This window comes from Syzygium oleosum, unplaced genomic scaffold (genome assembly GCF_021117445.2).
Source record: "Syzygium oleosum isolate NSW1041296 unplaced genomic scaffold, Sole_v2.1 Sole_v2.17, whole genome shotgun sequence".
In the NCBI taxonomy this organism is placed as follows: domain Eukaryota; kingdom Viridiplantae; phylum Streptophyta; class Magnoliopsida; order Myrtales; family Myrtaceae; genus Syzygium; species Syzygium oleosum.
Window position 1 is genome coordinate 3781976 of NW_026607501.1, and position 27677 is coordinate 3809652.

Here is a 27677-nt window from a genome sequence, read left to right on the forward strand (position 1 = left end):
CTCCTAATTAATGCCCCCATGTACCAGGAATCCTGTGATGCTCCGCCTTGTAATATCGGCCTCGAAAGGACACCTTTCAATCTCAGTTCCACTAATGCTGATTTGTTCTTCTGCTATAATTGCACCTCACAGCCGACAGGTTTTTACATATCCAGTGGTCTGTGCTAGCAACTCCACCCACCATTCTTTGCTTTTTTCCCGAGGAAGAATTTGGAAATGGATTACTATTCTACCGTCAGCTCCTGCTATTCTGCAGTTAGCATACCTGTTTACATTAATGCCGATTTCAATAGCTTGAAGAAGGGGTTACTATTGAACTGGAATGCAATTACTGCAATTAATTGTTAGATCTTTATGGTTTAAATACATTGAATAGAGATACTTTGACTTTACTGTAAAATTTTGCAAATTTTGGGCTAAAACTACTGGTTTCTTCTTCGGCTTTTATTATGAACACAACCAAATGAAAAGAAAAACTATGTCTCCACAAGTGGTGCTAAAATCTGGTCATTTGTGTAGTTGAAATAAATTATTGATAGAGGTGAACTGCGCACTTATTTATACGTGCTGTTAATAATGTCCTTAAGCTTTTCCAATTTCTTCGCCTTGGCTTAGACTGTGGACTCGCTTACCACTGCATAGAAAACTCTCCAATCTCTTGGGTCCCAAGATTTGTTATCGGAATCTCATATATTTTTTATGTTTCTATCTTTCTACAATAGTTTGCGAGTTATCAAATGGGTGTTTACGATTCAAGAAGCTTGAAAATTCTTGCCTGAACATCAGCTGCCCACTTGTTTTATCCGTGGAATGACTTCTACTCAACCCTATAGGTCCATTTAGAAGCCAAAAGAGTTGAGACATGACTAGAACATCCCGCCCATTCAATTAGTGCCACAGAAAGTTTATATCTGCCTTCGCCTCTGATACCACATTGTTGATCATATTGCAGAGTATTTGCTACTTCTGTACCAGTTAGAATTTTTTTTTGCCTGTCTTCCTGTGCATCCCCTAGAGCTTTTTCCTGTCTTCCTGTGCATCCCCTGATAGCTCTAGTATCCAGGATTTTAGCTAATGTCTATCCTTGTTAGTCAATCAGCTACAGATCCATTAGCATGTGCTTCCAATTTCTCTAGAAAGATGTCACTAATTGATCCACGAAAAGAGTTCAAGAGGAGGACTGAGCCAAACTGGTGAAATTGTAATCTTTTCACTCGATCGTGGTCCTTTTTCTTTCTTGAAACTGAATGTGCTATAACCTCATGATGTTCCCTGATCCTTATATCTTAGACACTTTGAACTCATCAGTGTGCAATTCGGTTGACACATTTTTTACTTTTGACGACTGCTGTCTCAGGAAAACGAAAGGTTGGACTGAAAATCGGAATAGGTAATTATTTCAAGACTCACTCTTCCACTTCTCTATATTTTCTCTCCAATTAGTTCCGACTCTATGACAGTAAGCTTGTATCAGTGCTCAACGGAATCAATGTTTGCAATAAAATCTCAGAAGCCTTGATAAAATGATGAAGTGAGATTGCTACTCAAAAATATTCTTCGTTTTTTTAGGAATGGTTGCATTAGGAGCTGGAATTGTGGTCACCCTTATCTTAATGCTTTCCTTCACGAATAAACCAGTGATCAGAATGATTATGGCTTTGATAAAGCATAGGAGCGAACATTGCGATGGTGAAATGCAAATCAAGGGACTCGTCTTTTCGAGAAGATACACCTACAAAGACATCAACAGGATGATTAACTCTTTTGAAGAAAAGTTAGGCCAGGGAGGCTATGGCTTCGTGTACAAAGGCAAGCTTCGAGACGGTCAACTTGTGGCAGTGAAGTTGCTAAAGAAGCTGAAAGGTGATGCAAAAGAATTTTTCAATGAAGTTGCAAGCATAAGTAGGACTTCTCATGTTAATGTTGTCAGCCTCATAGGGTTCTGTTTTGAAGGAAGCAAAAGAGCTTTGATTTATGAGTTCATGCCTAATGGATCACTCGAGAAGTTTATATTCAACAGGAGTAACACTTGGGAGGTAGATCAGCAATTGAGTTGGGACACATTGTACCAGATTTCGCTTGGCATAGCTCATGGGCTAGAGCACTTGCATAAAGGATGCAACACGAGGATCTTGCACTTTGATATAAAGCCTCACAACATTCTCCTTGACGCAAACTATTATCCCAAGATTTCTGACTTTGGTCTTGCCAAAATATGCCCAAGAGAAGAGAGCATCGTGTCATTGCTTGGTGCTCGGGGCACCGCCTGATACATTGCTCCGGAGCTGATCATAAGGAATATCGGAGGGGTTTCTCACAAATCGGATGTCTATAGCTACGGTATGATGGTTTTGGAGATGGTTGGTAAGAGGAAAAATATTGAAGTCACGGTAGATCGAACCAGCGAAACATACTTCCCTCATTGGGTCCACTGACGCTTGGAACTCCGCGAAGAGCTTGGGCTATGTAGGAATGTAGGGTTCATCAACGAAAAACAACGCAGCGGAATATAGAACCCTAGACAGGATCCATGTGTATATTGAAATCGAAAAGGAATTTCGATACGTACCTTTTGCAGATCGAAGATAAATCAGCAACTGATTGTGTCTGGATGAGCGCCCCAAGCGTTGCGCCTCTACCGGTATCCACACACACGAACGGAATTCTCCAACGATCCACGTGCTAGCGAAAGATCTTGAAGTTCCTTTTCTTGAACGCCTTTTGATTTTCGATACTCTATCGAAAAACCCTAGACAGAGCACGATTCTCTATCTATTTATACAGCCTCATTATCTAGCGGAATTAAAAGGAGTGGGCCGGCCTATTTGGGCCCGCCAAACCGTCCACCATTCAATCGTACGTTTAATCGTTATCTCATAATGCGCACGATCGCATATATAATTTAAATAGGAGAATAAATTAAAATCTACTTCTTAAGTAGATCAAGGCGCATAGACAATATTAAGTCCGTTCGCTATTGTGTGCGACCCTGTAGGTTCACTAAACATTAGCAGTGTGCCCAAAACTCTTTTGGCCCACAAGTCATAAGCAGTCTCTAGCAAAACATTATGACTACCTAAGTATAGTGAAGATCGGTTTTCCGACACAACCTAATCCACAACTAATATTAGAGTATCAACATTGATTGATTCTTAGGGCAGACCACTAACAATCTCCCACTTGCACTAGAACCAATCATATAAACTAAGTCTCTTTGTCACTTGATTTCCGAGTTAAGCATAAGACAAGACAAGTGTCATCCTTATATAGCTTAAACTCATTTTCCCGATACCGCAGTTAGACTGTCAAAACAAGTAGTTGACTCTTCAACTAACTTGAGCATGGCCATGCATTTCACAGTCTCAACTCTATGGGAGGCCAGGAAATCATACCCTCGTTATATGAGAGGGACAAATCCCATCTTGTCTACTCACATCACTCAGCACGCTTCATGACATACCCAGCCATTACCTTTATAATCACCTGTTACGGCTGACGTTTGGCAATGTTAAAGCACGCCAATCCACGTCTAGGAAACCATGGCAGACTCAGGTCAAAGGACTATACTCTATAGCTATGATGAGAAATACTGATGACATTATATAACAATCCTACAGTATTCTCATAGCGGGTCGGTCCAATACAATGTTCTCCAACATGTATTCCATGTGATCAACTTTATATCTCTATATTCATGACCTGTGAAACTTGGTCATCAGTTGACTCACATGCTAATCTCAAACGCCATTTGCATCCCAATGCACAATGGCAATTGACTAGGGACATTTAGAATATTAATATCCACTCTATTAATAGAGTTTCACGATCAAATCACGTATTTGATTATCTATTAAGGATATTCAATATTCAGGGGGTAAAGATTTCGCATTCAATTATATACTCAAATTAAATCGAAATCAAATATAATATATATTTTATTAATGAACAATGAAAATGTATATCACATATACTCCCACTCACATCAAGACCAATCACTAATGTGTCTAAGGCCTAAAGCGTTACAATGACGCTCATGCTTAGGTTGTGGAAGAGCCTTCGTCAACGGATCAACTGTATTCAACTCCGTTGCAATTTTACACAACTTGACATCACCTCTTTCAATGAATTCTCGAATGAGATGATACTTCCTGAGTATGTGTTTGGTCTTCTGGTGAGACCTAGGCTCTTTACCTAAAGCTATGGCCCCATTGCTGTCACAATAGAGGTCCACTGGAATCGAACTAGTGGGACTGATTCCCAGTTCTTCTATGAACTTTCGAATCCAAACAGCTTCCTTTGATGCTTCTGAAGCAGCAATATACTCAGCTTCTGTCGTAGAATCTGCAAGAGTTTCCTGCTTGGAACTTTTCCAGCACACCGCTCCATCATTCACGCAAAAGACAAAACCTGACTGCGATCGAAGGTCGTCTTTGTCGGTTTGAAAACTAGCATCAGTGTAACCATTTACAGTGATCTGTTCCTCACCTCCATAGACTAAGAATAAATCCTTAGTTCTTCTCAAGTACTTAAGGATATTCTTGACAGCAATCCAGTGAGGTTCCCCTGGATCTGACTGGTATCTACTTGTCATGCTCAATGCATAAGCAACGTCAGGACGAGTGCATAACATAGCATACATGATGGATCCCACAGCTGATGCATAAGGAATCCTACTCATGCGGTCTCGCTCATCTTGTGTTGAAGGACACTGAGTCTTGCTAAGACTTATGCCATGTGTCATTGGGAGAAAACCTTTCTTGGAATCTTGCATATTAAACCTATTGATGACTTTGTCAACATATGTACTTTGACTCAGTCCAATAAGTCTCTTAGATCTATCTCTATAGATCCTGATCCCCAAGATATAGTTTGCTTCTCCCATGTCCTTCATGGAGAAAAATTTTCCTAGCGATGTCTTAACTGACTGAAGCATAGGAATGTCGTTTCCAATGAGTAGTATGTCATCCACATACAACACTAGAAATACAATTGCACTCCCACTAGACTTCTTGTATACACAAGCTTCTTCTTTGTTTCTGATGAAGCCAAACTCTTTGACAGTTTCATCGAAACGAATATTCCAGCTCCGTGATGTCTGCTTCAATCCATAAATAGAACGTTGAAGCTTGCATATCTTCCTAGTGTCATCTGGTGATGTAAAGCCTTCAGGTTGTGTCATATACACATCCTCCTCTAGGTTTCCGTTAAGAAAAGCTGTCTTTACATCCATTTGCCATATCTCATAATCATAATATGCAGCACACGCTAGGATAATCCGAATGGACTTAAGCATGGCCACTGGCGAAAAGGTCTCATCATAGTCAATACCATGAGTTTGTTTGAAACCTTTAGCTACTAGCCGTGCTTTATAGATGTGAACATTTCCATCCATATCAGTTTTCTTCTTGAAAACCCACTTGCACCCTATAGGTTTGACACCTTTAGGTGGATCAATCAAAGTCCAAACTTTGTTTTGATACATTGAGTCCATTTCGGATTTCATGGCCTGAAGCCATTTATCGGAGTCTGGGTCCATCATAGCTTCTGTATAGGTCGTAGGTTCGTCATTTTCTATTAACAATAGATGACGATGTTCTGTCACGTGAAAACCATATCTCATAGGCTCACGATGTGTTCTTTCAGACCTACGAACTATAGGTGCCACTGGAGTAGACTCTACAACTCTTTGTAGATCTAATTGAGGTTCCTCATGAACTGGAACATCCTCTTGTGGCACAATAACTTCTTCGAGGTTTACCTTACTCCCACTGGTTCCTTTAGTAAGAAACTCTTTCTCTAAAAAGACACCATTTCGAGCAACAAACACTTTGTTCTCTGATGGATTATAAAAGTAATATCCTTTCGTTTCTTTAGGATATCCGACAAAGAAGCATTTATCAGATTTGGGTCCAAGCTTATCAGAAAGTAAACGTTTTACATAAGCTTCACAACCCCAAATATTTAGAAAAGACATACTAGGAACTTTTCCTGTCCACATCTCATATGGTGTCTTCTCTACAGCTTTTGATGGACTTCTATTTAGTGTAAACGTAGCTGTCTCGAGTGCATATCCCCAGAAAGATAATGGAAGATCTGAATGACTCATCATTGATCGAACCATGTCTAACAAAGTTCGATTTCTCCTCTCAGAGACACCATTCCACTGTGGTGTTCCAGGGGGAGTGAGCTGTGAAACAATTCCACACTCTTTGAGATGGTCATTGAACTCTTGGCTTAAATATTCTCCTCCTCGATCAGATCGAAGAGCCTTGATATTCTTGCCAAGTTGATTTTGTACTTCATTATGAAATTCCTTGAACTTTTCAAATGAGTCAGATTTATGTTTCATCAAGTAAACATATCCGTATCTACTAAAATCATCAGTAAATGTAATGAAGTACTGATAACCTCCTCTGGCTGTAGAACTTAGTAGTCCACACACATCAGTATGTATAAGGGCCAATAATTCTTTTGTCATCTCACTTTGATTAGTAAAAGGAGCTTTTGTCATTTTCCAACTAAACAAGATTCACATGTATCAAATGATTCAAAATCAAATGAATTTAATAGTCCATCGCTATGAAGCTTGTGAATTCGTTTATCGTTTATGTGGCCTAATCGACAATGCCATACGTAGGTTGGATTCAAATCATTAGATTTAAACCTTTTTGTATTTATATTATAGATTGGCACATCAAGACTTAGAACATATATCCCATCCACAATATGGGCGCTACCATAAAATAATCCATTAAGATAAAACGAACAACTATTGTTCTTTATATCAAAACATAAACCTTCCTTGTCCAAAAAAGAAACAGAAATAATATTCCTGCGTATAGCAGGTACATAGTAGCAATTATTCAGTTCTAAAAACATGCCAGAAGGTAAAGCTACATCATATGTTCCTACGGCTAATGCAGCAACTCTTGCTCCATTCCCAACACGTAGCTCCACTTCACCTTTTGTAAGTGTTCTACTTTGTTTTAGTCCCTGCACATTCATACAAATGTGAGTACCACAACCGGTATCCAATACCCATGAAGTAGAACTAGTAGTAATATTTACTTCTATAACATAAATACCTGAATCGGAAGTCTCACTTCCCTTTTTCTTCAGATCCTCCAAATATTTCTTGCAATTCCTCTTCCAATGTCCATTCTCCCCACAATGGAAGCATCCAGCATCAGCAGTCGGACCCGGTTTGGTCTTGGATTTGGGTTTAGGCTTAGTGCCCTTGCCCTTACCCTTGACCTTACCTGGCTTCTTAAAGCCTTTCCCCTTTTGAACCATGAGAACATTAGGGGTAGGGTCCTTCTTGATATTCTGCTCAGCAGTTTTGAGCATCCCATGCAGTTCAGTCAAAGACTTATTCAGATTATGCATATTATAGTTCATAACAAACGTGTCATAATCTTGAGGCAATGACTGAAGAATAATGTCAGTAGCCAACTCTTGGCTAATGGGAGAGCCCAGTCGCTCCAGGTTTTCAATATAACCTATCATCTTTATGACATGTGGGCTAACTGAGCTCCCACTTGCTAGCTTGCACTCAATTAAAGTCTTTACCGTTTGGTACCTTTCAGTGCGTGCCTGTTCCTGAAACAAATTTTTCAGGTTCATGATCATATCATAGGCATCCACGTTCTCAAACTGCTTCCGAAGGTCTGAGTTCATGGTAGCTAACATTAGACATGATGCATCCAATGCATCATCTTTATGCTTCTGATAAGCATTCCTTTCAGCATGGGGAGCGTTGGAAGGAGGTGCCTTCTGAGGGAGTGGTTTCTCCAGGACATAATCCTTTTTCTCTTGCTTGAGAACAATTCTCAAGCTTCTATACCAGTCCAAAAAATTCGAACCATTCAATTTGTCCTTCTCAAGGACAGATCGCAGTGAAAAGTGTGATGCAGAGCTATTTGCCATTATCTACAACAAATATGCAAAGTGAATTGTTCATTAACATTATAAATAATAAACTCCAACTATACTTTTATAACATGTGTCACAATAAGTATAGTGGACCAAGATCCATATTTTACCAAGACTCGAGTAAACTTTGGCTTACCGCTCAAGACTAAGTTATTTAGGTAGACAACTATTTGTCAATTGTATCGAATACAACTCTTGGTTATTGGGGTTGACATCTCATATCTTATCCCCAAACACTATGCCTCAAGGCCCAAAACCGTTTTGATAGCCTCGTTAAGTAAACCAATCTTGACTTATGGATAACCATTATCCATCCTATTTTACTCAAATAATTAAAGACACCCTGCTTTGGCAGGCCCATCTTTTGACGATTCAAGTCTTAATAGGTGTATGATTGGAAAGGCATCATATTATTACTTAATTTTATGAGGGACTCTTAATAATTATGTAGTGGTGAATGTATGCATGTTCTGAACATCAACAAAGCATCACTTATAACAACAAAGATATATCAATCATACGGGAACGACCAATTCCATGCAGGGGTCAAGGGGGCTGCGCCCCCTTGCGGGGTCGAGGGGCAGCGCCACTCGCGGGGTCAAGGGGCAGAGCCCCTTGCGGTGGTCTCGCTGAGGAGAGCCCCGAAAACTTAGACAGAATTCTCAATTCTGTGTTCTCGGGAAACTTTCCGTCGCTGCCGCCTCCCGCGCCCTCACCGTACGCAACTGGCCGAACGCCGCGAGTCCTCGACGCGCCGGAAGACCAGGCGCGCTGCCGTCTCTGCCTCGAGCAGCAGACCCAAATGCGCCGTCGTCTTCGTCCGCCGTCTCCGCCTCGGGCAACAGGCCCAGACGCGTCGCCGTCTCCGCCCGCCGTCTCCGCCTCGGGCAACAGGCCCAGACGCGTCGCCATTTCCGCCCGCGGTCTCCGCCTCGGGCAACAACCCAGGCGCGACGCCGTCTCTGCTTCGACGCGAGCGGAACAGGATCGACCCATCCCTGCTTCGTTCCTTCTCAATTGATCATATCAATTCGTATTTTAAATTCATCTAACCCTAATTTAGACTCACTTCAGGCATACATCATATGTATCAACAATTAGGGTTTTCGATTCAATTTCAATATATCACAAGTAGCTCTGATACCACTGTAGGGTTCATCAACGAAAAACAACGCAGCGGAATATAGAACCCTAGACAGGATCCATGTGTATATTGAAATCGAAAAGGAATTTCGATACGTACCTTTTGCAGATCGAAGATAAATCAGCAACTGATTGTGTCTGGATGAGCGCCCCAAGCGTTGCGCCTCTACCGGTATCCACACACACGAACGGAATTCTCCAACGATCCATAGCGAAAGATCTTGAAGTTTCTTTTCTTGAACGCCTTTTGATTTTCGATACTCTATCGAAAAACCCTAGACAGAGAACGATTCTCTATCTATTTATACAGCCTCATTATCTAGCGGAATTAAAAGGAGTGGGCCGGGCTATTTGGGCCCGCCAAACCGTCCACCATTCAATCGTACGTTTAATCGTTATCTCATAACGCGCACGATCGCATAGATAATTTAAATAGGAGAATAAATTAAAATCTACTTCTTAAGTAGATCAAGGCGCATAGACAATATTAAGTCCGTTCGCTATTGTGTGCGACCCTGTAGGTTCACTAAACATTAGCAGTGTGCCCAAAACTCTTTTGGCCCACAAGTCATAAGCGGTCTCTAGCAACACATTATGACTACCTAAGTATAGTGAAGATCGGTTTTCCGACACAACCTAATCCACAACTAATATTAGAGTATCAATCTTGATTGATTCTTAGGGCAGACCACTAACAGTAGGACCATAAATGAGGAGGACGAAGTAAATGCGAAGAAGATGATTGTAATCGGGTTATGGTGCATTCAGATCGATCCGAGAGCTCGACCATGTACAACCCAAGTTGTGGAGATGCTAAAAGGAAGTGTTGAGGCCTTGCAAATTCCTCCCAAACCCATTTTGTCATCACCCTCAAGATCGCTTACGGCTTGTCCATGTGAAAGTTCGTCTCTGCAAGAGAGTAATGACTCAAATTGGGGTTATTCAATATCAAGTATAAGAGACCGACATAGTTTGTAACATACTATTTGAAAAAAAAAAAGCAACTGCAAAATTAATGATTATTGAGTTGTTCATAAATTTGTGATCAAATGTGTTGGTTGAATTTCTACAAGCACGATGCCAAAAAAAAAGAGAAATTGCATTGTTGACACCTAAATTTTCACATATGGATCTCTATCACATTTTATCAAAATTAGGAATCTAATTTATGACATAAATTGACCCCCTAACCCAAAAAATTGACCCCCATATCATTTAGTATTTACATAGCTTACTACATCTCATCACGATTAGGGACACTGTGATTTTAGAATTTTCACTACGGCATGGTTAATCCAATTCATAGACCATAAATAAAATAAAAAACAAATGAAAATAATAAGTTAAATAATTATAAAAAATGGAAACAAAGCTCGCAGATCAGTTTATATTTCACAAATACATTAACTTTATCATACCAATTAGGGGTGAGCATGATTTCAGGGTAGAACCTAAAATCTAAGAACCTAACCTGTGGGAACCGGTAGATTCCAGGTTCAAGGTATGCAAGATAGATTCCGAGTTCCAAAAATTAGGAAATCTATTTCGACGAATAGGTTCCAAGTTGTAGGTAAGTAGAACCTAAAACCTTACACAAGTTTTTTGTGTTTTTTCTTAGTCTATGTCTTCGCGTGATCCCGCAGTATTCCATTGTGTTAAATATATCTTGAATTTTATGTACTCGGTTCGGTTTATCACCCGACCCGACATATTTTTGTGCGACCCAAAAGTGGAGAAAAAATTGAGATTTAGTTCGTGACGCGGAGGGTTGGGCCGATATTTTTTGGGAGCCCTATTTATACCGCGGCTAAATTTTCTCATTGATGTAGAGAGAATTTTGTTTTCGAAGAGATTTGTGAACTGTGAGATTTTGTTAAGTCGTTGTTTCGACTTCTGCAAACTGTACTTTCTTTGATTATAATGGAATCTTATTTTGCCCCGCCCATGGACGTAGATCACCTTGTGATCGAACCACGTAAATTCTTGTGTTCTAAATTTGTTCTTCCACATTTGTTTCCAACACATTGCATTAGATAATTAGTGTATAATCTGGTACAACTAATTTAAGCTTTCATTTTATGACTTATTAATATTTCATATTTTTTGTGTGTCTAAATATAAGTTATGGTCGGTGGGTCGTAGCAGCAAGTGGTTGTCATTAAAGGTAATGATTCATTGCAATTGTTCAATTAATAATACATGTAAAACTTGGGTAGACTTTAGAACTGACCCTAGAACCTGTGACAGAATAGATTTCAAGTTCCAAGATACGTATGGTAGATTCTAGGTTCAAAAAAAATGATAAATCTGTTCCCATAGATAGGTTCCAGGTTTTAGGGAGAATCTATATAGAACTTGAAATCGCTCACCCCTAATATCAATTAACCACTAAGAATGGGCCTCATTTTGAAATGGAGCATAGAGAAAATATTGGTGGGACAAAGAGGAAGCACGCATCACATGGCCTCAAGCATGCAAGGAAGGAGGCACCCACTTTGCCCTAATCTTTTTCAGAACATTTGGCTTAAAGGCTTGAAGTATGTAAAGAAAAAAGGAAATGGGATTTTAAAGGACATATTCTCTCTCTCTCTCTCTCTCTCTCTCTCTCTCTCTTCCTCTTTCTCCCTCTCTCTCTTGTTTCTATGTAGGTTAGACGATATTTTCCTTGATTTTCTATATTTCTTATGATAATGTATATATCTAAGAGATTCTCCGTATCTCCATTTGATTATGCAAATTTGATATGTTACCTTAGCTAATGTAGCAACCTACACCTCGAGGGCCTCCTCGGGAAGTAGATTTAGAGGTATTTTATGGGACCTTCCCTAAGTTCATACCTTGCGTAATATTGATTGTTTAAATTTATATGTTCGATAGGAGTCGCCACTAATCACGATGAAGGGTCGGCTAGAAACCCTAATCAAGATAAGGGAGTGTTATCTCAAAAACATACGCAACTAGAGATTCTTAGGGATCAGAGACTTAATTACACTAGTTTTTTCAATTAATGCATTTTCAGTACCTAAACTTGATTATTTGCTAACCAAAATGTCAGGGCATTCTTTCACAAATCGAGAATTTAAAATTTCGTCCTAACCATTCTAAAAAAGAAAAACAACAAAAAAATGTATTTAAAGTGCGCAATCAAATGAAAACAGAATGAAAGTGCACAAACAACGACCTAGCATCGTCTCTAAAAAAAACAATAAAAAATCCCTAAGATAAAACCCTAAAAGCTTATTCAATTTTGGTTTCAATTTTTGTTCAAACCTAAAGTGTTTATTAAAAGCTCTAAACTATGTGAATTCTAATTTTTTTTATAGCTTTTTCCCCATTTTTTATTTTTCTGGATTTTCAGAATTTTTTTATTTTTTTATGAATTTTTTATTTTGAAAAAAGAAAAGGACTCCGGACCGGGTCAAGGAACCCGGTCCAATTAGCTAGTCTGATTCAGACTCTAGCGGTCCGGGTCAGATTCGCAATTCGGACCGGTCCTTGGGCCCAGTTAAAATTTGGGTCTCTTCTGATGAGCTATCAACAATTCAAGCCCAAGTTTTCCAATTTTTTTTATTCATTTTAGCCCAACTAAAAGTTCAGCCCAGTCACAAAAATGTTGATCCCATTTACCTGTCTTAATCTCTAGCCCATCAGCTCCTCTGCTCCGACCCAAAGAGAACCCGACCCGGTTTTCATTATATCCGAAATTTCTATTTCTTTTTCTGATTTTTTTTTAATTTCTTTTATTCTCTATTTTGTATTTCGTTTTTTTTTTTCTATTTTCTATTTTTCCTTTTCTCTGTGTCGTCATCCTCCTTACGTCTTCCTCACCAGAACTCCCCTGGACCAATTTTTAACGCGAACCTCATGCCGGAGCTCTGGCCAACGGATCCCGCCATCAACACTAACTGCCAACACCGACCACCACTCCCCGTCGGTCGGCCGACGCCAAATCACTGCCGGCCACTAGCTGGTCGGCAGTTTCTAAAACGCCGGTCACCTATTCCGGCCCAAAAAATTCATTCACCAAATCCATACAACTAATCTAGTATACAAACAAGCATATGCGTACTAAAACGGAGATGAGTAGACTAACTCGGGCGGCCTCAAACCGCTGGCTTAGCTCCGGCGAGGGGGAATATATCTCCGACGGAAGTCTCATCCATGACCGAACCCTTATGCATAAATGCCACGGAATCACGGAAAAAAACACCGGATTCAGTATTGATTCATCAAACTAAGACCGAATCAAGCACAAAAGAACGAGCTCCACGCATCGATTTCACGAAAATCAATTCGGTTCTTCAGTTAAGCATTTTGTCGAACATATGATATGCAACTTCGGAAACGATTTTTCCGATTTGATTTCCAAACGATTTTCCGCTTAAACACAGCATACAAAGTTCTGAATCACCAATATATTCCACAAATCCACTTCGGTCTCACACGATTTTGACCAGAAATCATTCATTAAATTCGGCGCTCTATGCCTCAGTGTAACATAGAGAACAAAGCATTGCAAGCAGGAAGTTTACCTGGTTACTGTGGCAAGAAGGAAACGTTAGGATCCAGTCAACTGAGTTCCACAAAGTCGTCAGCCTTCTTTTCCCGGATGACGAACAGTTTTAGTTGATGTCTTCTTCGTTGAAATTTCTATTTTTATAGTTTTGCAAAAGAAATGAATGCTTGGATGGTCTACGAAAATTCGGGTGTCAACAGATAATAATCTCATAAAACCTATAAGTAAGTTGTACCCTTCATAATTATACATCGAATACATAGAAATTTCATAATTTTCAATTTCACATATTTTTAATCTGTTGCCGTGATTTGAAGGAGCTCATTCGGGCCGAAGTACTGAAGGCAAGATTAATGTACTTGTTTCGTTTCAATCTTTATTTCCTCGATTCATCGTCATTAGAGCTTAAACTCCGAAGTTCAAAGTCGAATATGAGAGCAAAATGTCTCGATAGAGTAATGAGTAATGTGTTTTCACGTCTAGGAGTAATGTTATCTTAGGTAGAATCAGTCTTTTTTTTTTTTATGTTAATTCAAAAAAAGTTACATTTCGGTTTGTTTTAAGGTTGATGCTTGTCGGTATTTTAAATCCTAATATATCCCATTGCAAAGCCGTGAGTTCCTCATCATCTTTGTTGAATATTCATGTTTCCTTGTATCATTTCAGCTCATTTAGTGATTATTTAATTTTAAGGATAGCATACGACAACTCCATTTTGTATTTTGTACCATATGTGTCTGTTTTTGTGTTTAAATCCATCTGATTTGCTCGGGGAAAATTGTTTAAAGAGTCATAAACCTATTGCGCTTTTATCAATGTAGTCCTAAACCTTTCAATTTTGTCAATTGAGTTCTAAGTCTTAAATATTTTCACTTGTTGCCAATTCAACCCATTCGACCAATTTTAGCCAGAAATTGCTAACTTGGACGCCAGCCAGCTTACGTGGCGCTGACATAAACAATTTTTAAAAATATTTTAATATTTTTTAAAATTTGTATTTTGATTTTTCTTTTCTATATTTTTTCTTTTTTTTCTTTTTTTTTCCTCCTCTTCTTCCTCCTCCAGCCGGGCTCAGCCTCGCCCAACGACGGCGAGGCTCAACCTCGCTGGCCCTTGCCTTTGGCCAATTGCCAAGGCCCGGTGACCGGCTGGAGTAGGAAGAAGGGGAGGAAAAAAAAGGAAAGAATAGAAAATCAACTTTCATGCTTATACAAAATCAATTTAGACCGAGTTCGATTTTCTTCTGAGCTCGAGTTCGAGATATCATTTCAACAAATCCTTTTGCTACTCTCCACTCTTCTCCTCAGCTTTTTCCACTTTCAAGTCCATTGGTATAATTTATGCGCCACTTGCGAAACATGGTTGTTTGCGACGACCAAGACCAAGACCAAGACATTCCTTCACAGCCAAACATTTTTCCCCATGCAGCGCGTATTACATATACGAAGTTGAAACAGGAACAAATATGTCGAAGAATGACACTAGGTATACTAGAAAACTAAAAAATTACTTTTGTAGTCTGGAACACTACTCAGTACATCAATTTAATGTAACAATCTTAATATACCTAATGTCGCCTCATCATCTGAATATTAACATCCTCTATTATAATATAACCATGGCTGATAATTGCGTCGATGCATGGTGCCGACTAACCTTGGATTTTTCCATGATAGTTTTTCAGTATTATTGTGCCGTAAAAGATTATTCTCGAGAATTCTAGAAAATGAAAGTACCATGACGTTATAATACTTGATTACACATGAAATCTTATTTGTCAATGATTTAAGATGATTAATTCCTTAATCTTACTGTAGCCACATATATTATACAAGCCATCGATCTCACTCCATCGAGTTATCAACTTATTGAAGACTAAAAGTGTAAAAGAGAATATAGCAAATTACACTGCGAAAAGTTTTGTTACCACATAACTTACTAATAAATACCGGGGTTCAAAACACTAACAGCGGGTGATTACTAATTTCATGATTGCATTGGGCTATAAGTTACATTAAAGGGAGCGGGAACTCCGATAAGGGACAAGAATCCCAATGAAATGTGCAACATAATATAAACAATTAATTTTTGTTGGCACTAAAGTTTTGTATGTTGGAAGAAAAGACAGGGACAAGAATCCTAAGCGCAATTTCAACGCGTTGGCGAGTCCTCCATCCATATTGTGATTGAGAGGTCCCGTTGACTAGGAAGTTTCATGGTTTGTTCCTCAAGACTTTCCAGGGCAAATTTTTCCGCGTGGGACATTGATGCATTAACATCGAGTGTTCGAATAATGCATACATGTGAATTCAATTGACATGGACTCTTGAATCGGATAGACCTAATTCATTTAACAAGCATAGTTGAGAGATTTGTCATTTCACTTAAAGTTTTTATCATGGATTATTCTAAAGAACTAGTCAGGAATTAAATTTGAGAAAATTATCTGAAAAATCCTAAACCTATTTCACTTTTATCAATTCAATTCTCAACTTTTCAATTTTGCCAATTAAATTCTAAGTCTTTTCAAGTTTTGCCAATTGAATCCATCTGTCCAATTTTGACCAGAAATCGCTGACGTGGACGTAGGTCGTCCTACTTGGCACGACTAGTGCTAACGTAGATTATTTTAAAAATTATTTAAATATTTTTTCGAATTTATTTATTTATTTTTCCTTTTTTTCTTTTCTTTGTTTTTTTTTTTTTGGTTAACTCTGGCCAGCGACCCTCGCCTAGAGCCGGCAAGGGTCAGCCGGCAACCCTTGCGAGCGAAAGCTAAAGAAAAAAAAAACGCACCGACTTCCTTTGTGATTAAGTGTAATCAACATGTTAGCAATTCCTTGTTATCAATGCTCAATCAATGATCTTGATGTCAAGCATGGTAGTCCAGTTAAGTCTAACCCTTTGTGGTATCGTCTCCTTTCCATTCCGATGTTAGAATGAACTCTTCATGGTCGATGCCTACTCAAGCCTTAGATCTGAAACCAGATCCGTTAGCACCACGCATTGATGCAATTAAAATAGGATATCAGTATTCTAGTATATGGTAGCTAGCCTACGTGAATATTCAAATGATGAGGTGATATTAGGTATATCACGATTAGTCATTTAACTTGATTTACTAAGTGATGTCTCAGACTATATAAGTCACATTTCAATTACCTATTACACTTTTCATTAAAAAAAATCACCCATTATACTTAGCATTATTCTTCCAATGGCATAGAATTACCTATTTCTTTCCCTTTCTTTACCTTGCAGAAAGAAAGAAAAATGATTGATCGTCTAATTTTTCCTAGAAAAGAAGATACAAGCAAAATTAACAATTCATGTTTCAATGATTTATGCATTAGTAAATGCGCCGTGAAGATATATAGTGTATTCTTTTCGTTTGAGTCCGGGGTCACCAGTCTCGTATATAGATACACTCAACCGGGCTGGAAGAGAAACTTTGATTTTGACTCGTTCAAATCAGTGTAAACGCTGAACATTTGAAGTGTCATTTTCTGGTTTTCTTTTGATTCTTCTTCTTGGCTGCCTTTTTGGTTGAGATATTTTCTCCGAAACATGACATTTGGAGAGAGTGTCTAAGGTCCAACTTTAAACCATTGATTAGACTCTAAGACAATATGATTACACCTTAAAATGCCAATGCACGATATTCCTTCTATTTAGAGATGAATCTCACTGGTGGGTCCTCTAGAAAATATTTTGGTGAACTATATTGTATGCATTTCGGAAAGGACCGAAAGGAGGTGGATTTTCACATTGAGGAAGACTAAGTGACGCAGATAGAAGTGATAACTTGGAAAACTCTTCCACGATTCGACTGGAATTCAATTCAATTTCATAATATCTGAATAAAAAGCTGGACGTCCTTTTATAATGATAGGACTCCTAAAGATATCCGAATTAATGAAGATAACATCAAAGCAAATCAAATCAAATCTAATCTTATCTAATAAAATCAAATCTAATCTTATCTAATAAAATCAAACGAAATATTGATAATTCGAAATTGCCTAAAGTAAAAAAAACTGCCTAATCAGAAAAACTGCCGAGATTTCCGGCGATTACGGCAATCACATTCTTTAAGATAATCACAGGCTAACTGTTCTACATCACTAAGTTAAGAGCTTCCCATTAGTGCATTGGATCAAGTCATTCCAGTCATTCCACTTTCTCGATCATTTGCGACACCATCTCATCCTTGTCCCAATTCGGCAACATCTCCATATTCTGGACTGTTGGCAATCATGCTGTACTCTGCGGCTTCCCTGGCCAGAATTGCTTGTCTGGCTCCGATTACCCGATGCTCTCTCTTCCGGACAACACCTACTTCGTCACCAAAGAGGACATTAAGGAGATTGGTCATATTACAAAAGAAAAGGACGGCCCTATACTTTATTGGGTGGTTCTAAATTTTGTTCCCTGAGAATTGTAAGGCAATTGCCTGGCGATCTTTTATGCTTAGGAATGAGCTCAAAAAACTCTGATAATTAGTGAGGGTTGCGCGTACAAACTGTTATATGGGAATACTAGTCCAAATCCTATATCAAAGTCTTGGTCTTCGTTCAACTAGGAAAGGTCTCAGTCTCTTGGCAAGACAAAAAGCTTCTCATTAGTGCATTGGATCAACTCATTCCCAAAGCAGCACTATTCTTATCCTCTGCATCCTCTTCCTTTATATGTACCCTCCCTTGTTTGCTCCAAAACCATCTCCCTTTGGATGGATCTTACCATGTCATATTCCTCTCTCCCCTTGCTCTTCACCTTCTCCCTCCAAATTCACTTCCTGGTGCCAGCTTCCGGTGAATTCCTGCCGTTCCAAGAGTGCGCTCCTTTTGTTTGCGATAATCAACAAATCAGCTATCCTTTCAGGCATAGCGAGCAACCGAGTTATTGTGGGTATCCAGGCTACGAGCTCGGCTGTGACAGAGATAACCTGACCCTGTCCATGGAGTCCCTGGAATATCGGGTAATCCACATGAATATGAGCACGCAGATCCTTGAGGTGGCAAGGATGGATTTATCGGATGATATATGTCTTGGAAGACATGTCAACACCACTTTAAACTCCAATCTCTTCGACTACACTTCCAGTGACCTCACTTCCACCTTATTCTACGATTGCAATTCATTGCCTTCGCCGATCCCTGGATCTTATCAGTTCTCTTGTCCTGCATCTCGAGATGGCTACTTTGCTCCCAATGTGGATCTTGCAAACCCACCACACGAGCTATGCAACTTCAGTGTCCTTGTCCCAATTTCACCCAGTGATGACGCTCCAGCTCTACCACCACCATCGGAGGGCAGCAATGTTAGTGCTACTATTAATCGTGCTGCTATTAGTTTGTTCTTGAGCAAAGGCTTCGAGATCACCTGGATTGCCAACACATCGCAGTGTGAAAATTGCACTATTTCGGGGGGAAGATGCGGGTATGACTGGACAAGGCGAGAATTCAATTGTTTTTGCTCTGATAGAGCCTATCCAAGGACCTGCCACGGATCTTCGGGTATGTATGCTTACTCTCGCCTAACATGTCGTTTTCAATTCAGTTGTTCAATGAGAAGGATTGCTGGGCATACCCTTCCCTTTGCTTGTTAATTGGAAGCGACCCGCTCTTGCCCCTAAAGCCTGACAATCTCATTTGGCTGGGCATACAATTTAGACTGTAAGTTTTTAAAATTCTTGAGACCTCCATCATCACATCCTCTGCAACCTTCGCTGCCTTAATTGTTCGATCATGAGGTTGGTGCCTGCGTCCCAAAATATCCAACAATGGTTTAAATGTATTGAGTGAAGCTGCGCCGATTTCATGGAAGAATTGGCAGATCTTGGACTAAAACAACTTGCTTTTCTTCTTAGGATTTATCGTGCACATAACCACACAAAAGAAAGCTTCCATCTCTATTAGTGGGGCTAAAATCTGATCAAGTGTGCGATTGAAATATATAACAACCGATAGATAGGAGCTGTACATAGAATTAGATCTTAACCCTATAAGTAAAACAGTTTTTCAATTGGGCATGACCTCATTTACAAATAGTATAAGTGTGGATCAAAGCATGAGCCCTGTATTATTCAATACGATATATATGCACGATCTATTGCACTGTAGGAAGCACTCCTTTACTAGTTTCATCGCTACTTCATTTGGGATTCACTTGATAAGGCCTTGTGTCCTAGCAGGGAAACCAGGCATTTTGGGGACAAAAGCTATCATAGGTAATCCGCTAAACTGTGCTTTTCGCTGAGTATTTTATATATTCGCAACTTAGAAGCCTCGATAAAGTGATGAAGTGAGATTGTTGTTTGACGATATTCTGTTTTTTTAGGAATAGCTGCAATGGGAACAGGAATTGGGATCGCCTTTATTTTAATGATTTCCTTCAGGAAGAAACCAATGATCAGAAGAATTATGGCTTTGATAAAGCAGAGGAGCGAACATTTCGATGACAAAATGAAAATCGAGGGACTCATCTCTTCGAGAAGATACACCTACAAAGACATCAAGAGGATGACCAACTCTTTCAAAGAAAAGTTAGGCCAGGGAGGCTATGGTTGTGTGTACAAAGGCAATCTTCGAGATGGTCAACTTGTGGCGGTGAAGCTTCTAAAGAAGCTAAAAGGCGATGCTGAAGAATTTTTCAATGAAGTTGCAAGCATAAGCAGAACTTCTCATGTCAATGTTGTCAGCCTCCTGGGATTCTGTTTTGAAGGAAGCAAAAGAGCTTTGGTTTATGAGTTCATGCCCAATGGATCCCTCGAAAAGTTCATATTCAGCAGGAGTAACAATTTGGAGGTAGATCAACTATTGAGTTGGGACACATTGTACCAGATTTCCCTTGGCATAGCTCACGGACTAGAGTACTTGCATAGAGGCTGCAACACTAGGATCTTACACTTTGACATAAAGCCTCATAATATTCTCCTCGACGCAAACTATTGTCCCAAGATTTCCGACTTTGGTCTTGCCAAAATATGCCCGAGACAAGAGAGCATCGTGTCAATGCTAGGTGCTCGAGGTACCCCTGGATACATTGCTCCGGAGCTATTCATGAGGAATATTGGAGGGGTTTCTCACAAATCAGACGTCTATAGCTATGGTATGATGGTTCTTGAGATGGTCGGCAAGAGGAAAAATATCGAAGTCGCAGTAGATCGTACTAGTGAAACGTACTTCCCTCATTAGGTCCATCAACGCCTAGAGCTTCGAGAAGAGCTTGGGCTGCGAGGGATCACAAATGAGGACGATGAAATAATCGCGAAGAAGATGATTATAATAGGCTTATGGTGCATCCAGATCGATCCAAGAGCTCGACCATGTATGACCCAAGTTGCGGAGATGCTGAAGGGAAGTGTTGACACCTTGCAAATTCCTCCCAAACCATCCCTGTCATCACCCTCAAGATCACTTGCAGCTTGTCCATGTGAAAGTTCATCTCTACAAGAGAGTAATGACTCGAGTTTGGATTATTCAATATCAATTGTATGAGACCAACATAGTTTGTGAACAAGCAACTGCAAAATTAATGATTATTGACTTGTTCATAAATTTGTGATCAAATGTCTAGGTTGAATTTCTACAAGTACGATGCAAAAAAGAAGAAGAAGAAGAACAAGTGAAAGGTGCATTGTTGACACCTAAATTTTCACATATGGGTCTCGATCGCATTTTATCAAAATCAAGGATCTAATTTCTAACATAAATTGAACCCCCCCCCCCCCCCCAACCCAACCCAAAAAATTGACCCCGTATCATTTAGTATTCACATTGCTACATCTCATCACGATTAGGGACATTGTGATTTTAGAATTTTCACTACGGCATGGGTAATCCAATTCATAGACATAAGTTAAAATAAAAAAAATTGTATAATAAAAAGAAAAAAGGAAACAAGGCTCGCGGATCATTTTATATTTCACAAACACATAACTTTGTCATACCAATCAACCACGAAGAACGGGCCGAATTTTGAAGCCCATCTGGTGGGTTCGCCCCTGGCCCACTCGAGAGGGCCTTAATTTCGGCCCACGAGAGAGCTTTTGGTGGCCGCCCAGACGCTCTCAAATGGAGCATGCATTGGCCGGCCACCCATGAAGAATTAGGAGGGAAAAAGTTGAAAACCTGAAAAATTGGAGGGACGAAGAGGAAGCTCAAGTTAAACGGCCTCATGCATGCAAGGGGGGAGGCACAAACTTTGCCCTAATTTTATTCAAAACATTTGGCTTAAAGGCTCGAACTATCCAAAGAAAAAAGGGATTAGGGTTTTAAAGGACACATTCTCTCTCTACTACTCTCTCTCTCTCTCTCTCTCTCTCTCTCTCTCTAGCCGCATCTATGTAGGTTAGACGATAATTTCCTTGACTTTCCATATCTTCATTAGATTATTCATATATGATATGTGACCTTAGATAGTCATTTCATATAACCTATAAATAGGCCACACTCTTCATCATGATACATCAAAGACTTAGAAATTCCACATATTTCTAAACTCTTGCCGTGATTCGAAAGAGCTCATTCGGGCCGAAGTATTAAAGGTAAGATCGATGTATTTGTTTTGTTTCAATCTTTATTTTTTCGATTCATCATCACTAGAGCTTAAGATTCGGAATTCAAAGTCGAATTGGAGACCAAAATGTAATGGTCACATGGAGTAATGGGTTCCTTTTTTATAAGGAAATGTATGTGTTCTCACGTCAAGGAGCAATGTTATCTTCGGTAGAATCAGTCCTTTTTTTTATGTTGGTTGAAAAAAAAAATTACATTTCGGTTTGTTTCAAGGTTGATGCTTGTTGTTATAATAAATCCTAATACGTCCCATTAAAAAGCCGTGAGTTCCTCATCATCTTTGTTGAATATTCATGTTTCCTTGTGTCATTTCAGCTCATTTAGGGGTTATTTAACTTTAAGGATGGCATACGACAACTCCATTTTGTATTTCGCGGCATATGTGTCCATTTTGGTGTTTAAATCCATCTCATTTGCTTGTATTTAAATTCTGTCGAGTATCTTTTTGTTCTTACTTAGCATAGTTGTAGATCGCATTTACATCACATTTGTGTATATGTTGATGTATGCATGCATAGTAGTTGGTTTACTTCGATTTCTAGACATTCCGGTGCGATTTTTTACTCGTATATGAGGTGTTACATGGTCACATGTTGCTGTCCATGAGGTCTTGTGCTGTCCATGAGGCAAGTTCCCAATCGACCCTCACGGGTCTCCAACCTTTTCATGTAATTTTTCGGACTCAAGGCAAACCTTAATGCCTGCTGTGCATCTTCGGGGAGTTTCATGTTGATCTTTCGTGGCCCGAATGGTCAGTAGGCGCCCCCAGAATATCAGCGACTGTGTGAGAAATGTTCATAATTCCAAAAAAAAAAAAAAAGGCACCAATTCTACTTTGAGTAACAATTCTAATCCGAACTTTTTTTATCTCATAAAAAATCATCTTTCACTTAAATTTCAAATCTGACCAGAATAATTTAAAAATTTTACATTACGGGGGCCAGATTTTGAATTCGAGTGAAAGTTTGTACTTTTTATTGGGACAAAAAAAAGTACATATCAAAATTGTCACTCAAAATAAAGTTAGCGCTTTTTATGGAATTAGCCCGCGAGAAATGGAGTCTTAATGCTTGCTGTAGGGACTGTCTATCGGCACGCCCCTTACGTGTCCGGTCAATTTTCCTTCACTTCTCCCTATGTTGGTAGCCAATTTAGTTCAATTTCCAGCATTATCTTCATTTTTGGGGGCATTACATTTTGTCTTGATTTATATTTAAGTCATTGTTATTATGAGGGAAAAATTAACATTAATACAAAAAATAAAGTTGCATTTAGTTAAGGCTGCGTTAGTTTTGCGGAAAATGTAACATTTCTAAAAAATGTGTTTGAGGAAGTCATTTTCCAAGAAAATGATTATTTTTTGGTATTTGGCTAAAACCTGAAAATGAACTGAAAAATATTTTGTCGTTTGGTGTGGAAAATTTGATTTGATTTTCCTAATAGACATACACCATTCAAGCATTAATTGCTTGCGCATAGCTAGCGGAAGAATCGGGTATGGGTACTAGAGTCCCGAGTTTGGCCTAAAGAGACCCCGACCTGAGTGCCGAGGATCGGGGCATAGGCAACTGGGTCCCAGGCGCGGCCTCAATGGACCTAAGCGTGGGCACTGGGGTCTCAGGCCTAACCTCGTTGGACCAAGCACGGCCTTTGTGGACCCTAGCTCGGGTGTTGGGGATCCAAGCTCGGGTAATGGGATCCCGCACTCTGCCTTTATGGGCCTCGGCCTAGGTTTTAGGGCATCAGACCTGCCCTTGATGGACCTAGGCATGGGCAATAGGGATTTGAACCTAGGCACCAAGATCCCAGGCACTGCCTCAATGAACCTAAACCCGAGCCTCGGAAAACTGGTCTTGGGCACTGGAAACTTGCATTGAGATTTCCATATATAAGCGTGGAGTTTCGGATCGAAGCATCCAAATCTAGTCATATTTTGGAAAATGATTTCCGATTTTAATGATTTACAAAATTTAAGCATAGGTGTTTCATTGACTAGGAAAACATTTTCCTAAGCGAACCAAATGCCAGAAAATGAGAAAAAAAATTTCCGCGAAACAGATCGAGCATAAGCGAACCAAACGCTAGAAAATGAGGCTCTGTTTGTTTTGCGGAAAATGTGATGTTTTTGAAAAAATATTTCCAAGAAAATGACTATATTTTCTTATGTTTAGTTAAAACCTGAAAATGAAAAGAAAAATATTTTTTTATCGTTTGGAAAGGAAAATATTTTTTTGCTAAAAAACGAAATTCTATTGTTCGGTTGAGAGCTCTTCCCCATGTATAGAAGTGTACATATATAATTGAAGGATTATTTTTTATTTTTTTGCGGACACTTTTGTGTCAAAAGCAGCTCCACTCCCACTCTCTGCACCCGAATGCTTTTGGGTCGAACCAGATATGAATAACTGCCGCCACCACCATCTTCATCGACTTGAAAAATGCCCCAAATGCTTTTGGCATATGTGTCCATTTTGGTGTTTAAATCCATCTCATTTGCTTGTATTTAAATTCTGTCGAGCATCTTTCGTTCTTACCTAGCATAGTTTTAGATCGCATTTACATCACATTTGCGTATATGTTGATGTATGCATGCATAGTAGTTGGTTTACTTCGATTTCTAGACATTCCGACGCGATTTTTTACTCATATATCAGGTGTTACATGGTCACATGTCACTATCCATGAGGTCCCGTTCGGTCCATAAGGCAAGCTCCTAATCGACCCTTTGCAGGTCCGCAACCTTTTCATGTAATTTTCGGACTCAAAGCAAACCTTAATGCTTGCTGTCCATCTTCAGGCAAGCTCCTACGAATGGTCCGTAGGCGCTCCGAGAACATTGGTGACTGTGTGAGAAATGGGCCCAATTCCAAAAAAAAAGCACCAACTCTACTTTGAATGACAATTCTAAATCCAAACTTTTTTTGTCTTATAAATAATCACCAATTTTCACTTAAATCTCAAATCTGGCCCGAATAATTTAAAAATTTTACTTAACGAGTTCACTTAAATCTCAAATCTGGCCCGAACAATTTAAAAATTTTACATAACGAGTGCCAAATTTGGGACTCAAGTAAAAGATTGTGCTTTTTATCGAGACAAAAAAAAGTTTGGATTAAAATTATCACTCAAAATAAAGTTGATGCCTTTTGTTGGAATTAGCTAAGTGAGAAATGGAGTCATAATGCTCGCTGTAGAGACTGTACCGGGACGCCCCTTACGTGTCCGGTCATTTTTCCTTCACTTCTCCGTATGTTGGTAGCCAATTTAGTTCAATTTCCAGCATTATCTTCATTTTTAGGGGCATTACATGTTGTCTTGATTTATATTTAAGTTATTGTTATTATGAGGGAAAAATTAGCAGTAATAAAAAAATAGAGTTGGATTTAGTTAAAGCTGTGTTAGTTTCACAGAAAATGTAACATTTCTAGCAAATGTGTTCGAGGAAGTCATTTTCCAAGAAAATAACAATATTTTTCAGTATTTGACTGAAACTCAAAAATAAACTGAAAAATATTATATCGTTTAGTATGAAAAATCTGATTTGATTTTCTTAATAGACATACACTATTATGGTGTTAATTACTTGCGCATAGCCAGCGGGAGAATTGGGTACGGGCATTAGAATCCCGAGTTTGGCCTAAATAGACTCCGACCCAGGTGCCGAGGACCGGGGCATAGGCACCTGGGTCCCAAGCGCGGCCTCAATGGACTTAAGCGTGGACACTGGGGTCTTGGGCCTGACCTCAATGAACCAGGCACGGCCTTTGTGGACCTTGGCCTGAGTATTAGGGATCTAAGCTCGGGTAGTGGGATCCGCGCTCGGCCTTTATGGCCCAAGCCCAGGTGTCAAGGCATCAGGCCCGCCCTTGGTGGAGCATGGGCTCGACCTTGATGGACTTGGGCACAGGCACCAGGGATTTGGACCTGAGCACCAAGATCCCAGGCACAGCCTCGATAGACCTAGGCCCAAGCCTCGGAAAGCTAGTCTTGGATGTTGGAAACCAGCGTTGACGTTTCCATGCCCAAACGTAGAGTTTCGGATTCAAGCGTCTATATCTAGTCATATTTTAGAAAATGATTTTCGATTTTATAAAGAGGAAATCATTTTCCTGAATTTAAGCATAGGTGTTTCATTGACTAGGAAAATATTTTCCGTTGACTCATTTCCTTAAACGAACCAAACGCTGGAAAATGAGGAAAATGTTTTCCATGAAATAAACGGAGCATAAACAAACCAAATGCCAGAAAATGAGACTCCGTTTGTTTTGTGAAAAATGTGATATTTTTAGAAAAAAATTTCCAGGAAAATGACCAAATTTTTTTATGTTTGGTTGAGACCTAAAAATGAAAAGGAAAACATTTTTTGTCATTTATAAAGGAAAATATCTTTTTTTTTTCTAAAAAAACCAAATTCTATTGTCCGGTTGAGAGCTCATCCCCATGTATAGAAGTGTACATATATAATCGAAGGATTATCTTTCATTTTTTTGCGGTCGCTTTTGCGTCAAAAGCAATTCCACACCCACACTCTTTGCATCCGAATGCTTTTGCGTCGAACCAGATATGAATAACTACCACCACCACCATCTTCATCGACTTGAAAAATGCCCCAAATCCTCAAGCACTAAACCCTAATTTCACTCGCCCCTACCAACTAGCACCACCGCAATAATGGCCAAATCTTCCCTCGCAATGGTGCCTCACCAGCCCGACCCCTCGTCTCTCCCCCTCATCATCACCCTCAACTGCATCAAGGAATGGAGCAGTCCTCCCTCACTAGTCTCCTCCTTCGAGCTCATCCCCCTCAGCCGCCTCACCTCCTCTGACTGCACCATCACCTCCACCTCCGTCGTCCTCCACCATTCCCTCACCCTTCTCCTTCGCACCACCCAATGCCGCCTCCGCTCCTACCGGCTCGTCCTCTGCCTCGGCTCCATCGACCACGCCATTGACTCCACCCTCACTACTAAGTTGGGGCTTCGCCTCGTCTACGTGGACACCTCTCGAGCTAAGGAGATCACTGGAGAGAAGCACGAGCCGATAAGGACGAGGAGGAGCGTAGGAGGCAGAGAGAGATGAGCAAGAAGGCAAAGAGGAGGAAGGAGGAGGCGTGGAACAAGAGGAATGGAGCTAGGGCTTTGCCTCAAAAAGTGGGAAAATGATTTTCTTTTTCTAGAAAGTAGAAGTCATTTTCCCCTATTTCAAAGGATTTTTTCCAGTTGTCGGAAATTGTTTTCCTTGGGCCAAACAGTGGAAAATTCGGAAAATATTTCTTGCTAAACAAATGGAGTATAGAATCACATATTTAGGACTTAGTTAATTCATGCTTAGTCTAGATTTTATTTTGTTCAAAACTTCATTTTTTTCATCTAATCTAGGAAATTAAATTCCAAAGCTAGGTTAATTGCATGTTTAATTTTATGCATAACTCATAGGGTCCTTCCTGGAGGTTAATAATGAGGCCATATATTAATTTTGACAAACACAGCTTGTGTTTTTCCTTTATC

General features: G+C 39.6%; 2 protein-coding genes and 1 long non-coding RNA gene across 3 annotated transcripts; 2 read left to right on the top strand and 1 right to left on the bottom strand.

Annotated features, from left to right (window-relative positions):
- The first annotated feature begins 1041 nt into the window (after positions 1–1041).
- LOC115676580 (LEAF RUST 10 DISEASE-RESISTANCE LOCUS RECEPTOR-LIKE PROTEIN KINASE-like 2.4) lies at positions 1042–2432 on the top strand. Its single transcript, XM_056319338.1, has 2 exons — positions 1042–1390; positions 1570–2432. Exon 2 carries the CDS (start codon positions 1572–1574, stop codon positions 2268–2270), a length of 699 nt encoding a protein of 232 aa, XP_056175313.1. The 5' UTR covers positions 1042–1390; positions 1570–1571; the 3' UTR covers positions 2271–2432.
- Positions 2433–9778: 7346 nt separating this feature from the next.
- On the bottom strand, positions 9779–13721 carry LOC130140300 (uncharacterized). The gene is made up of 3 exons (XR_008818311.1): positions 13608–13721; positions 13145–13247; positions 9779–9984 (listed from the first exon to the last, which is right to left on the bottom strand). It is a non-coding gene; the product is annotated as an uncharacterized LOC130140300 (long non-coding RNA).
- A 4530-nt stretch (positions 13722–18251) lies between these two features.
- Positions 18252–21184, top strand: LOC115676684 (LEAF RUST 10 DISEASE-RESISTANCE LOCUS RECEPTOR-LIKE PROTEIN KINASE-like 2.1). Its single transcript, XM_056319332.1, has 3 exons — positions 18252–19107; positions 19785–19820; positions 19931–21184. The coding sequence occupies exons 1-3, from the start codon at positions 18321–18323 to the stop codon at positions 20785–20787; spliced, it is 1680 nt and encodes a 559-aa protein (XP_056175307.1). The 5' UTR covers positions 18252–18320; the 3' UTR covers positions 20788–21184.
- The last annotated feature ends 6493 nt before the right edge of the window (positions 21185–27677 follow it).

Bases quoted from the DNA above. Each gene is read 5' to 3' on its own strand.
- LOC115676580 (XM_056319338.1), top strand. From the start codon at position 1,572: ATGGTTGCATTAGGAGCTGGAATTGTGGTCACCCTTATCTTAATGCTT.
- LOC115676684 (XM_056319332.1), top strand. From the start codon at position 18,321: ATGGATCTTACCATGTCATATTCCTCTCTCCCCTTGCTCTTCACCTTC. The intron at 19,108-19,784 runs GTATGTATGCTT...GTGTCCTAGCAG, and splicing joins GACCTGCCACGGATCTTCGG to GGAAACCAGGCATTTTGGGG. The intron at 19,821-19,930 runs GTAATCCGCTAA...CTGTTTTTTTAG, and splicing joins GGGGACAAAAGCTATCATAG to GAATAGCTGCAATGGGAACA.